The sequence below is a fragment of the Oncorhynchus kisutch genome, linkage group LG8, assembly GCF_002021735.2.
Source record: "Oncorhynchus kisutch isolate 150728-3 linkage group LG8, Okis_V2, whole genome shotgun sequence".
Lineage (NCBI taxonomy): Eukaryota > Metazoa > Chordata > Actinopteri > Salmoniformes > Salmonidae > Oncorhynchus > Oncorhynchus kisutch.
Window position 1 is genome coordinate 57,630,264 of NC_034181.2, and position 14,811 is coordinate 57,645,074.

The following is a 14,811-nucleotide window of genomic DNA, read 5'->3' on the forward strand; positions in this document are numbered from 1 at the left end:
ACTCATCTCTTCAGTGGGTCATATGATTGAGTGTAGTCTGGCCCAGGAGTGGGAAGGTGAACGGAAAGGCTCTGGAGCAACGAACCGCCCTTGCTGTCTCTGCCTGGCCGGTTCCCCTCTTTCCACTGGGATTCTCTGCCTCTAACCCTATTACAGAGGCTGGGTCACTGGCTTACTGGGGCTCTCTCATGCCGTCCCTGGAAGGGGTGCGTCACCTGAGTGGGTTGATTCACTGATGTGGTCATCCTGTCTGGGTTGGCGCCCCCCCTTGGGTTGTGCCATGGGGGAGATCTTTGTGGGCTATACTCAGCCTTGTCTCAGGATGGTAAGTTGGTGGTTGAAGATATCCCTCTAGTGGTGTGGGGGCTGTGCTTTGGCAAAGTGGGTGGGGTTATATCCTTCCTGTTTGGCCCTGTCCGGGGTGTCCTCGGATGGGGCCACAGTGTCTCCTGACCCCTCCTGTCTCAGCCTCCAGTATTTATGCTGCAGTAGTTTATGTGTCGGGGGGCTAGGGTCAGTTTGTTATATCTGGAGTACCTCTCCTGTCCTATTCGGTGTCCTGTGTGAATTTAAGTGTGCGTTCTCTAATTCTCTCTTTCTCAGGACCTGAGCCCTAGGACCATGCCCCAGGACTATACCTGACATCATCATACCTGACATACCTGACTACCTGTCCCCAGTCCACCTGGCCGTGCTGCTGCTCCAGTTTGAACTGTTCTGCCTTATTATTATTCAACCATGCTGGTCATTTATGAACATTTGAACATCTTGGCCATGTTCTGTTATAATCTCCACCCGGCACAGCCAGAAGAGGACTGGCCACCCCACATATGCTCTCTCTAATTCTCTCTTTCTTTCTCTCTCTCGGAGGACCTGAGCCCTAGGACCATGCCCCAGGACGACCTGACATGATGACTCCTTGCTGTCCCCAGTCCACCTGACCGTGCTGCTGCTCCAGTTTCAACTGTTCTGCCTTATTATTATACGACCATGCTGGTCATTTATGAACATTTGAACATCTTGGCCATGTTCTGTTATAATCTCCACCTGGCACAGCCAGAAGAGGACTGGCCACCCCACATAGCCTTGTTCCTCTCTAGGTTTCTTCCTAGGTTTTGGCCTTTCTAGGGAGATTTTCCTAGCCACCGTGCTTCTACACCTGCATTGCTTGCTGTTTGTGGTTTTAGGCTGGGTTTCTGTACAGCACTTTGAGATATCAGCTGATGTACGAAGGGCTATATAAATAAATTTGATTTGATTTGATTTGATGATTACAATCTTTATTTTACAGCAAAACACAGAAACCAAAACTTAGAACGGACCATGGCTTAAAGCAAGCATCAAAGCTGTATTATCCTAACATAGTCTGTTCAATTCAATTTAGTATGATATTACTCTGTTCCTTCTTGCATTTCTTTGAAACAATAGAGCTCACTTTTTGTACTTCTCATTTGAGTGCCACGTTTATTTTACACATACAAAATTGGTACTTTTACACGATACAAACCATAGAAAAGATTGTGTTCACCGTCGAGAGAATGATCATAAACCAAGGCACACAGTGCTCCCCTACAGAATGATCTAGCTGCATACGAAAGGAATGCCTTTGAATGTTTTCTCTTCTCATTTCGGTGCCCAATACTGACAACCAATGGAGTGAATTTACACAGGTGGACTCACACATACATACAGTATCAATCAATGCACAATTACACATCAATTACACTACAAGTGTAAAAAACAAAACAACATATTGTACACTTTCAGCAGACAAAGACCAGTGTCAAGTAAAATCATTTTGAAATAACGCAAAAAGAAGTGAGGCCAATATCAATATTGAGGCACATTTTCTATATACAGTTTAGACAACAAAATTTCCAGTACTCACAATCTCGATAACATGAATACCGTATTGCCAAGTTACTTATTGCCATTGAAAAATAGGCCATAAGGTTTACAGATAATTATACAGAGCACCACTAAAAGTAAGAGCTTGTGAAATAGAATAGATCATTAATAGCATGGAACGAAGTAGATCAGGTATGTTATATAGAAAGACCTTGAGACATAACATTACAGCACAGTTTACCAGTGGCTACTATTGTAAACCGAGGTTTCACCATACTGATCTTTGGTAGATGGCCGACACAGAAATGAAATGTTGCCTGTTTTTAAAGTCATCGTAGCTCTTACATTGTTCTCCATCTATTTGTCCCTCTCCAAAGGTTTTTCCCAGGCAGGAAAACAGGAAGCGAGCCACAATGTGTTGCTTTACTTTATAAGATAACAGGGCAGGAAGAGGGTTTCCTCACACACATATGTGCAGGAAGCTGATTCCAGTGTTTTGTTTGGGTAATGTGTATGGGGCAGACTATGGTGTTTGAAAAAGGATGGGGGTCCTGCTCCCCATGTATATGATCCAGACAGGGAAGTGGTAAGATGGCTTCCACACATTGTATCCATGGTTTATGAGAAGTGGTCCCAAGTAGGCAAAGCTTCAGTATACAACAAACAGTCCACATTCTAAATATAATTAAAACAGAAGAAAACCTTTGCTCTCTTTTTGCTATGTCTTCAGTCAAGAAGGACAATAGCGATAATGATAAACTTGAACTTGTGTAGATTGCCCTCATTATATTAAGCTGTTTCAGCAAATGGAGCAGAAGCACATGCTGTATGCTGAAGCATTATGTTGAAGCAGTATGTTGAAGAAGAATATTGAAGCAGTATGTTGAAGCAGTATGTTGATGGAGTATGTTGAAGCAGTAGCTCTAGGACGAAAGGTTAAAGTAATTCAGATAACTTTGTTGTCATCCAAAGGACTATTGAGCTACTTCACATTTCCTGAGTTGGTTGTAGTACTTTTGTTACAGAGGACCTCGGAGACTTGGGCTTTATCCACAACAATTGATGTGTTGATGAGTCCTGTCAAATAAACTGGGAGTAGACTTTAATTCTTTCAGAGCTTCTGTTATCATTGTTTCCTGCCGGGCTCCCTGTCGGGCTCCCATCAGTAGCTGCTGATGAGAAGGGTCATTCTGTCTGAAAGACAACTCAGTACGCCACTGTGACTCACTGAAGGACCAACCTCTCACTACATAGCTACAGTTGGTTTAGTCAACCATAAAAAAAAAACACAATCGATCAAAATGAAGGCATACAGATTTCTGTGTGTGTAATCTAATAAAAAAAAAACGAATAACTAAATCAAATGAAAAAAAGAGGAAATAAAAACACAATTTCTTTAAAATAATAATATAATAATAATAATAACAAAAGAAAAGAGAGGAAAAAGGAGAAGTAAGAGGAGGAGGAACAGGGGGTAGAAGAAGAGAGAATTACTGAGGGTCCACACGCTTGAGTGGACCCTATCATAGTGTGCTACGATTGGACGGATTAGTGGAAGAAGTTAATCCTGATGTGCTTTTAGTCAAAGGAAGAGTTGAGAGAGCTGAGAGACGTCCTGCCTGCTGGTCTTTAGGCTCAGTGTGCTCAATACAGGGAGTCACTTCCCTCAGACCCATCTACCCCGTAGAGCTCAGCCAGGGTTTTGAAGCGAGGGCCCCAGTCATTTAAGAAGTCATAGTCAAGGCTAGAGCCAGTGGATGAACTATCCAGCGAACTGAGGCTACCAGCCAGGGACTCTGGCCCCTCGTAGCCGTAGATGTGCAGGGTATCGTAGGGGATCCCATCCCTGTCATGGTCAGCTTCGTCTTTCTTCACCTCGATCATCACGGCCATGTCTCCCTTGCACGCGGTTGGCGGTTTCTTCACCATGGCGTAAAGGCTGGGGCCCTGCCTCATGCTCATGCTGCCGTCATTCCGAGCTGAGGTCAGGATGGACACGTCGTAGCCGTTGGTGTCCATCTCCCCACCGCCCTCCTCGTCGTATGTCACTAGCTGCTCGTGGATCTCACTCTTACCCAGAGTGACCAGGGAGTCCTTTTGGTGACGCTTTCTCATAGCGATCAGGATCACTATGACTGGAACGAGGAAGAAAACATGTTTAATATCCATGTCACACAGAAGAAGATAGAAGCGGGAAAATATATATACAGTTATATATATATATATATATATATATATATATATATATATATATATATATATATATATATATATATATATATTTCATGAGGCAAATGAAAACAGGTGTGAGAAAATACTTTGTCGAATGAGTCCCCAGTATATTTCTTTGGGATTCATACGATAATGACTTCAATGTTTAATAGTTAATCACCACTTCATTCTGTGTCTTAACAAGACAGCTGAATAACTGATCATCTTCTCATTATCTTCTCATTAGCCTTCCCATTCTTCTCATGTTTTTCCCACATTATCTGCTTTTGTAGGAGCCTACTGCAGCAGTGCAATTGCTCTCTGCTTCAGATATGAGCTTTTGACAAAACATCTCTGGCACATGGCTCATCTAATATGACAAATGGTTTTCTCCCAAGACAGCAGAGCAGAGAAAGTATCAAAGAGAACATTCAGCTCAATGCTTCACATTCCTTCCACTATTTACTTTGCTTGTCCTGCAATCTTGAGTGTTATTTATCCAATCAGTTACTGAGGTAAAACTCTTCAACTAGGTCCCAAAAAAATAAACAAACAAAAGATTGAAATGATTTGCCCATCCCCCATCATCGGAATTATTCACATTTATCGTTAATAAAAACCTATCCTTCTACTTGTGCCGTAAATACTTCATGATCTTACCCAAGAACACCTTGAGCTGAAGTACCTTGTTTAATGATCTCTGTTGTATATTTCTTAGACGATTGCTCTATTTTATAATATGTCTTAATAAGGGACAGTGTTGTGGTATAATGCCAGTTAAGATAGGCACCCCGTTAACGGGACAGTTGTAAATCGTGCAGCGCCTTGTGTCACTATCGCAGATTTTAGAAAATCAACAAATGTCGGTACATATAAGTGTCTTATATCGGCTGAAAACTTAAATTCTTGTTAATATAACTGCACTGTCCAATTCACAGTAGCTATTCCTGCGAAAAAGTGCCATGCTATTGTTTGAGGAGAGCTCTTAACAACAAAACACTTTTTTCAACGCAATAGGTTTGATAAATTCACCTCTGAAGGTGAAATATGTACTTACATTCTGAAATCCTGCTCTGATTTATCATCCAAAGGGTCCCAGAGATAGCATGAAGTGTCGTTTAGTTAGATAAAATCATTTTTCATATCCTAAAAAGGTCCATATAGCATGCACGATCGATTTTGTATTACCACCAGTTCAATTTGCAAAGATAGGAATCTGTAAAAATCGAACCCTAAACGTTGATTCAACCACTCAAATCGCATTTGTATTTATTCCTCAGAGATCCTAGAACGTAACCGGACTCCATTATATCATTAGGGGTGTGGTATATCCTATAGGACACCATATTTGGTCAGAGAGCGACGCCTTCATGGCACGCCGATGACGCAGGCAGGTTTTCACTTAATCGACTAACTTTGTTAACTACGCACCAATCGGGGTCAAACAAAGCTAGCTAGATAGCCATGGGCTTTACGGCAGTGTCGGGAAACCCCGTATCTGTCGCAAAATGTAGCTGCTAACCTTGTGCGACAGCAAGCCTTTTCCTTTATGAAGTTATGAAGTTATAAAAACTGGGTGTTTTGCAAATGTTGAACTTATAATATGGCTACTAATGCTGGAAAAGCTAAATCAAAGTCCAAGTATACAGATTTGACAATATTCTTGCAGAAAAATTTAATGTGAATGTGAATGTCTCCTTCACGATTTGCCCAATGTGTAATGGCTAGATGTAGGCCCTTTCTGTTGCATTTCAAAGATGGTGGAAGAAAAAGAAAACAGTTGCTTTTTTCTTTGTATTTTCTTCTACCAGATCTATTGTGTTCTATTCTCCTACATTCAATTCACATTTCCACACACTTCAAAGTGGTTCCTTTCAAATTGTACCAACAATATGCTTATCCTTGCTCCAGGGCCTGAGTTACAGGCAAATAGATTAGGGTATGTCATTAACGGTGGAAATTGAAAAAAAAGGGGGCAATCCCTAAGAAGTTCTCAAATGGAGAGGACTGGATATAGTAGAGGAGAGATTGACTCACTCAGAATAGTCAGGATGCACAGTATAGGAATCAGGGTGTAGACACCCACACCCATTTTTAGTTGGGCTGCTTTGCACTGGGTGTGAATCCTCTTGTTGTCACACCTGCACACTTTGATAGGCAGAGTGGTGATGCTGCTCATGGGAGGCCTGCCTCCATCGCTGATCCCAATCTCTATTACATAATCCCTGGAGTCCTCCAGGCTGAAGCCTCCATGTTTCAGGACTATGTTAGATGTGTTGTCTAGGAGAGGGGGACAAGAAACAATGTTAGTTATCAGAGGTTTGCCATGGTTAGATTTGGAGGACATTTTTATACATTAAATGGGTCTTCATAGATAGTGCATTGGTTCCAATGGTGGAATGCTCTTAGCTACAATATACTTATGTGTAGACTTTTGCATCTACATAATAAGCAGACTGTTGAATCTGAGAGTTTATGTGTAAGGGAAACTTTTCCGCACTAACAAAATCCCTAAAATCGCAGTAGGTACAAATCCTCATAGCAGGATAATTGAATGTGCGCCAAAACTAGATCTAAGAATTAGGCTTTTCCACATGGTTAGTCCCATGTGGATTGGATATGATTATCTCCATGAACTTTAGGTGCCAGTACATGTGGCTAGAAACGTGGTATACTCATTTTATATGTTCAATTTGGTTGGCCTAATAAGTAGAATTACAACCATTCAGAAATGGAAGCTATGAAGGACGTACTGCAGTGCGTACAGTGCATCAAAGCTAGAGATATGGCCTTAACATGCACATTATCACTAAAGTAAGAACAACTTCTCACTATTCTTCTGGTTTTCCGGCGATATGACCTTCTCTCTAGTTGCACTGGGCTAATGTGCAGCCTACTCCCAGTGTTCTGTGTTCCTGGCTGATCATTATATGGTGAAATGTCACATCAGTTCATTATGCAGTGCAGCCAACGAGGCAGCACAGACTGGACCAGGCCACCCCAGTGCTACGCTGAAAATGTTCCTCAGCCAGAGAGCCTCTGAGGTCGTCACTGTTGCTCTCCAAATATGTAATGAAGGGCTGCTGGTTTTAAAGAGCTTGTACGTCATGAATATTTCAGAGGCTCTCGGCAGGTTTGTTGCTGTTCTTGTTTCCGCCCGACTAGATGGAGAACGTTCAGACGTCAGATAGTTTTAGAACAGAGCGCTGCCCTGGCTGATTCCTCGACCACTGGGGAGCACAGTGCTATCCTGAGCCAATATGTGAACCAGCCATTCACCCCCACATTGTCCCTGTTATACCCACCTCACCGCCCCTCACACCAACCAACAGCTTAGCATTAGTAGAATGTGTCTGCCTGCACAGCTCAAGCTGACATAATAAAGGTGGCACTTGTCCCATGTTCATGCATTGAAATGATCAGCTCACTCACCGTTGTTATCGACGACCGAAAAGTTGCCGTTCGGCTTCACCAATGTGAAGCTGAATGCGGGCAAATTATAATCTTTGTCTGTCGCACTTATGGTCCCGATCACCTGTGTGAGGGGAAAACATTTTAAGAAAGACTTCATGCAAGTTTCAGAAAAGTTTGATGGCTTAGAAGACATCTAACTCTGGAAAAAAATCCTACCGTGCCAGCCATATCATTTTCACAAACGAATATCTCTTCAATGGACAGCTCTGGTTTGTTGTCATTGATATCAATGACCAGTATGTTGACGTTCACAAAAGATTCCAGTCCTGAAGAGGAGACGGGAAACATCATTTTATTATTGCGAAACACCTAAACCCTACTAGTTATTAAGATTTGTAAAAAATTGGACATGAATTACATTTCACGCAATAAACGGGTATGAATAAGATTAAAGATGATGGCTAATGCCATACCATTGGGTTCCTCCTTAGCTTTAACCTGGAACATGTGATTCGCTACAAGCTCCCGATCCAGCTTCCTCACTGTGAAAAGTTGTCCAGTTATGGGGTTGATACCAATGGGACTGTCCTTGTCCTCGATGGAATACCTGTAGAGGGGGCATTGAAACATTATCGAAATCGCCTCTCAGAAAAGAGTTCCATGTTAATTCTAGCTTCAGCAGCATGTGTCAATTAGTGAAGGTGTTGAATACCTTATGGCCTTGTTGGCTTTATCAGGATCTCTGGCTGAAACGACTCCAATATTATTGACCATAATTTCCTCTATCACATTAAAGTTGTAGATGCTCTTGCTGAATTCTGGCTGCTCATCAACGTCTAGCACCTGGATGGTCACCTGGGCCTTGATCACGGGATTGTCCTTATTATCCACAGGGGACTGCAAGTGGTTCTCCCTCACGTGCACAAAGAACGTGTAGCTGCTCTTGGTTTCATAATCCAGTTCCTGAAAAGAAGTTAAGGAATGTTAAGGAAAAAACTCAGTACATGGACTATACGTATAATCTTCAGCAAATGTGTCCCACCCATATACTGTATGTTCCGTACATCGTTACCTATAATGTACAGACTGTACTGATCTTTTTTTTCTCTCCCCAGAATATTTTAAGCAGTTTAATTTTCATACCTTAATAATGCCCTTCAAGGAGTCTTTCAAGGACATTCATTTTCATATGTGCTTCAAAGAGTGCATGGTCTTATTTTTTAAATCTCTGCTATTGTATAGTTTAGTGTTATGCATCCCTCTGTGATGCTCATATCTACTGTAGAGTTTAGGACACATTGGGAAAGCACGATAGAGACAAATGTGGATTGTTTTTTTTTGGTGATAAAAATAAAGTAGCAGTTTAGGATGAGTGAAATACCTGTTTCAGCATGAGGTTGCCGTCTTTGTTCTGACTGCGCTCCATTTCAAATGTGTCAGATGGAGGTTCTATGGTGACGATTGGGTCTTTATTCTGGATCTCATCTCTGTCCTCCAGGACTATGGTGTCTATTCTCTGTCCCCGCTTCATGTCCTCTTTCACACTAAATACATAGGAACCTAGGGAAAAAGACACTCTGCATGTTAGTAAGAGAAACGTCTGAGGCACGGCATTATGGGAAAAATCCCTCATTTGCTGCTAGGAATTCCATAACAATCATTCATATTTAGGTTTAGCTCCTATAAGACCAATAATTGTCAATGTACTCTATATAGCAGTCAGGAATGTTCTATTTTGCCCTTACGTTTGGTAAATGTGGCTATGTTATCATTGATGTCGCTGACTGCGATTGTGACAGAGGTGGTGGCGGTGCCCCCTTGTTTAAGTCCTCTCAGATCCTGGGCTTGAACCACAACCACATAGCTACTCTGGGTCTCACGGTCCAGGTTATCATACTTGGTGGTGATAATCCCTGAAATGAAGCACATTCATTTAGTCTTTGATACATGACTTTGATTCAGCACAACAATAAATGAATATTGGGTTATTAGGAAATATTATTGAAAAGAGATGTAGATACTGTACAATGGACTTTATGCAGTATGAGTTCAAATGAATGAACATCTCCTACCCGTTGTGTTGTCTATATTGAAGAAATCTCCCCCCTCTAATAATGTGTAAGCAAGTTCTCCATTTGCAGTCGTTGGATCATCTGCATCAGTGGCTGTGACTTCTATCACTTTAGTTCCTACACAGGGAAGAAATAAAGGGAAGTGATTTAGCAAAAGCACTTTTTAATATCCAGCACAATCACCCTTGTGTTTATTATTTGACCTCATGTACCGCTTTTGGATCTCTCTTTGATAGAAGCGTTGAACGATTTGGTAAACACCGGATCGTTGTCATTGATGTCAGTAACCAGGATCACAAACTCCTCCACTTTCTCCACCAATATGTTGCTCGTATCAAACAGCTTGGCACTTAGAAGGTATTTGCTTTTCTCCTCTCGATCCAATCGTTCAGTGACATAGATGTGTCCTTTTTCATCCACTTTGAAGATAGTGTTGGCACCTTCTCCTTTAATGACATAGTGTGTCCCGTCACCAGATTTAGTTGACTTTAACTACAAATAGAAAAACAGAAGACAATGTTAAGATAAGACATCCTATCTATCAGATATATTGTTGCTGTATATTCTCATTCAACTCTCTGGCATTCTACCAGAGCCTCCAAGGTACACCTACATGGTAAAACAACGACATACCTTTCCGATATAGTATTGTTTGTTGGTTGGCCTTTCCTCCTCTACGTAAAGGTTGTTCCACAACCACTCTCTCTTGTGCCTGTGGAGAACTGGGCTGGTTTGGAGTGCTGGCCTCTGGTCCACATGTTCAGCCATGGTTAGACTGAGGGTCACGGCCAAGGCAAAGAGACCCATCCACATCTCTGGCCCAGTCATCTGCCTCCATGCAGACTTTCTCATCATCTGAAGGAAGCAAGGGAGAAGCAGAGGAATAGCAGAGAATTAAATTTGGGCCATTGAGACCACTCACATCTCAGACAACACACCTGGCTCAAAAATGATTTGCCTTCTTTCAATTGCTTAGCTATTACTTTAGGTACGTTTAATTAAGCTTGGCTGGCATGCCCGGTGGGTAGGTTTGGCACTTTTGGGAGTTTTCCACTAGAAAAGTTGTATGGACACTTTCTTTAAATGGACGCTTTCTGTCCATCCCAGATAATGTACTTTGTCTGGATTATTCCACTCTTATTGTTGCCAGCCCTTAAGCATTGGATATTAAGATGAAGTGGATTATGGTTCGTAAATGTTCCCAAATACCTTATTATCACATTCTAAAGTCCAAAAAATTACTATAATCGAATGCCTTTCGTTACAACCCCATACAGCACAGAAAGTCTCTTATCTTCTCCACACTGACAATGGGCTTATCTGGGCCTTTGAGGTAATGCACTTGGCACCAGGTAAATATCTCATCACGTTTTGTTGTTCCATATCTTATTGAATCTTGTGTTCAGCTATTTATCGGAACAGCTAAATATTGTTTGTTGGAAAACATTTACTCTGTGCTATAACGTAAAGAGTCAAAGAAACTTTCCAATGTATGGTTGTCTTGTTACTCCTAATCGTATGTGTTAACTATGCGTAATTTGATGTCCTTCCTGCCACGCCCTGAAGTTTGTCCCATAAAGGAGAGAGACCTTTTTAAAACTCCAGGTTCTTTAGAGATAGACATCCTCAATTGTCACTGTTTGTAGCTGTCTTCATAATCACGGATGTCCCACTCTGTCAAAAATATATATTTTTAAATGTCTCCTTGTTCTGTTACATGAGGTCATGATGTGAAGTCTGGCCTTTTATCAAGGAGAGGAAGTGTAAACACAATGCCCTTGGGAAAATAACATTCCAATTTCTAATGAAGGGTCATCATTACGCTAATGCTACTGTGGCCTCACACCCTTCCTGCAATTCAATTTCTGCCCCCCCCCGTCTTCTCCCACCTCTCTCTTTCTCTCCCTCTCTCTCGGTCTCTCTGGCTCTCTCTTTCTCTGACAATTTTCTTGAGCAGTAGCGAGAGTTAAGGAGACAACAATGGGATTTTTAAACAATGTGTTAAATGAATTGGTGTAGGAAGGATGCTATCGGACAATGGTGAAGTATTTCATTCAGGGCCTCAGCTATACCTAGTTCAGATGCATCGAACCCATTTAAAGTTCCAAATGATGGGCCAACTTATATCCAGAATGTCAGCTTCGTGTTCTCCTCAAAGCGAGTCCATTGACCTCATTTGAATGCCATTCAATGATAACTGAAAGTCCATTTCTCAGTCTGTGTCATTATAAATGCTGTCTATGCAAATGTCAGATTTGATGACCATATAGACATTTTTCAGAAGTTCTCAATAAGGCAGCTTATCGTGTTGGAAGAAAAAAAGAGGAATTACGGTCCTGTATTTTGAATTATGCTGTACGTTATTCCTGCTTGAATTCATCTTAGTAGGCTATGACTCACACAGTTCACAGGCTGGTTGGTATGCCTGAGACAATTGGTCATGTGTTCCAATCCCAAGTAGCACACAAAGTTATATAGAATATCCAAATCAATTCATCAGTTTATGGATATAGTCATACAACCTGACCTGATGCACCTGCAATCTCTAATCATATACTGGACTGTAACATTAGTCGAAAAATAAGCAATATTTGGTACTATCAAGGCAAGCACTCAGCATACACAATATGTTGAATTCTGACTATCCAAGATCAACGAACAAGCCAGCCTCAATACTGTGATGATACTGTAGAATTAAGTGACGTACAATATGTGCGTGTGGGTGTGTGTGTTTGCCCACTGTAGATTAAAACAGCTTTAATCACAGAGCAGCTTTCAACAATCTGTCTGCCTACTCACTCCTCTAGGAAACTGTCACGGATGAGCTGTCTCCTCAGCCCTGGTTCACCCACACAACATCACACTGGACTCACTGTCTCTCTCTCTCTCTCTCTCTGGCAGCACTTGTTCTCGGAGTCTGACAGACAGTGTCTATCTATCACACCTTCTTCCCTGAGCTCTTTTACCACCGTTCTTTTACATGAGATTCTCTAAAAAGGATTAGTTCGGTGTCATTAGATGTTATTTAACGAGTTTAACTGCTATCCTAGTGTTTGGCTGTATGTTCGGCTTCATTGTCATCATTTCAAGCGTCAACAATTAGTCCTAGAGCAGCTGTGTCTCTATCTGTGTACAGTATCGAAACAATTCAACGTTATTAACACGGTCACAAATCTGGTATAGGTAAACGAATACGATGCTATTTTTTTTGTCTACTTTTGAAAGGAAAGTGATATCTGAGGATGAGTTTCCTTAAACTTACATCATAGAGTACAAGACTCAATATGTTGCACAGATGGTTTCAAGCTTTCTTCAGATGCATTTCTCCCTTGTGGCTACAGAGTATTAGCATAGCACACATCAACATAGTCAATCTGGTATCAAATTGTCTCGAGGGTTCAGCCTTACACTCAGGGCTAATGTTATCAAATCAGTCGCTGTTGTCCATTGTGGTAATAGATTATATCAGTTTGAGACGCAATGAGATACACCATACTGTATCGATGTGGTATTTAAATCATACATTTTGTACGGAGCCACACAAATTATAAAATATTATGAGTTATTCGTAACCAAACTTTACAATAGAAACAAACCTATTCATACAGTATAAATGACTGGAATGACTTACCAGAGATGAATTATTTTCAGATCTCTTCCTTTTTAGCTCGTCCAATGCGTATAAGTCACAGGTAGATCCTAGGTGTAAGAGCAGTAGTATTGTTAGCTGTTTGCTGTGGACCTGTCTGATTCTCTTCTCAGAGGGTAGCACTCAGGACTTCCAGGCCAGCCCAGTGGCCACAGAGATCAGCCCAGTTCCCCTGGTCACGTTTCCTGTTATAGTCCCTCTCCTCTCCTCTTGTTGGAGTCTGCTCTGTGGCCCCTGATGTGGAGAGTGACACAGAGAATCAGATAGAACAAACAGCAGCTCCTAATTGCAGCCTGAAGAGCAGAGCCTGGGCTGAGGGGGGAGAGGGAGGCATGCGATGCGCGTATCACAGAGCCTCACGTTGCTGCTGAAGTGACTGGAGGAGGCGGTGAGAACACCAGCCACATGTTAAGAGGCAGGCAGACTGTGGCGCGTGGAGGGGCAGAGCGACGTGAGAAGCATTACATGTCTGCTCTCGCCTCCATGATAAAAACACAAAAAGAAGGAGAGAAAGCAACGAGATTCATTAGTCGTACCTATGGGGACAAAGATGATGATAAACGCGTTATAGACGTTAATCCCATGAGATTTCCCACACAGTGGTATTACATTTTTGCAGGGCTACGGCGGCGTATCTGCCTCTGAGATCTTGTCTAAGCTGGTAAGTGAGATGAGTGGGCTTTCTCCAGTACTCTCTCGCTTGTCCCTCGAGCATCATCAGTAATTTGGGGAATTGGACTGGGGCTGTATGGCAGTTTTTTTTTATCAAAGCCCCTCAGCAACAGACCCTGTAGATCTGAAGGGAGGCAGTCAGTTTAGTGAGATTAGTCTTAAAGAGAGGGCAAGCCTATTTGACAGAAGAACTAAGATAATACCGTAGGGCAGAGAGAGAGAGAGATTTGTCACCATCCTCTGTCACAGCAGGGGTCGTGGTTCTAGCTGTAATTGGTAGGGAGGGAGGGGATCTGCTTCTTCTGTAGATATGTACTGTATAGAGCTGTGCACTTAAAGAGAGAGATATGATATTGTGCACATAGCTATTTAGCTGTTTAGATATTAGCTATAGTCATGGGAGTCTACAGGGTTCCCTTGAGAGGAACTATGCTTAAGGCACAGCCTCAAGAATAAAGAATTCAAAATTAATAAATGAAATCCCCCTAAATGCCATGCAGACCATAGGCAAAATTACAGATATTCATACTTCTCGGAGCAGTAGATACTTAATCATGCATATATTATAACTATGCTCCAGTATGTGTTACATCGATCTGAACTGGCCCTTGCATGTGACAGAGTGAGAGGTGTGCTGTGTGACTGAGATGCTTCATTTTGCAGACCAGGGTTGATTCTTGGAAAGGAAGTTTGATTTTCCTATGCAGAGACTCACATACTCTTCATAACTGTCCTTAAAAGTGGTGTCTGGGAAATGTGCTAAAAGTCACTCTGTAGGACTCAGAGGACACTCAGTGGAATGTGGCCGTGCCTTGACCTAATGATATTGCTGGAAGCTCTTCTCATTTTCCATTTTGGCAGTTATTTTTGTTTCAAGTGGTCAGCTATTGGTTGTGTCGCACTGACTGTCTTGACCATTGAGGCAGTTGTTTAACCCTGTCCAGT

At 41.9% G+C, this 14,811-nt stretch overlaps 1 protein-coding gene across 1 annotated transcript; it reads right to left on the reverse strand.

Moving 5' to 3' along the window:
- Positions 1-1,258: 1,258 nt before the first annotated feature.
- LOC109895499 (cadherin-5) lies at positions 1,259-13,563 on the reverse strand. The gene is made up of 12 exons (XM_020489213.2): positions 13,177-13,563; positions 10,179-10,400; positions 9,758-10,037; positions 9,546-9,662; positions 9,219-9,386; positions 8,855-9,033; positions 8,186-8,436; positions 7,947-8,080; positions 7,690-7,799; positions 7,492-7,594; positions 6,097-6,339; positions 1,259-3,983 (listed from the first exon to the last, which is right to left on the reverse strand). Exons 2-12 carry the CDS (start codon positions 10,398-10,400, stop codon positions 3,493-3,495), a joined length of 2,298 nt encoding a protein of 765 aa, XP_020344802.1. The 5' UTR covers positions 13,177-13,563; the 3' UTR covers positions 1,259-3,492.
- Positions 13,564-14,811: the final 1,248 nt, after the last annotated feature.

Excerpts from the sequence above, each read along its gene's own strand:
- LOC109895499 (XM_020489213.2), bottom strand. The coding sequence starts at position 10,400 with ATGATGAGAAAGTCTGCATGGAGGCAGATGACTGGGCCAGAGATGTGG. Across the intron at positions 9,663-9,757 it reads CAAAGAGAGATCCAAAAGCG|GAACTAAAGTGATAGAAGTC; the intron begins GTACATGAGGTC and ends TTCCCTGTGTAG. Across the intron at positions 8,437-8,854 it reads GCAACCTCATGCTGAAACAG|GAACTGGATTATGAAACCAA; the intron begins GTATTTCACTCA and ends ACTTCTTTTCAG.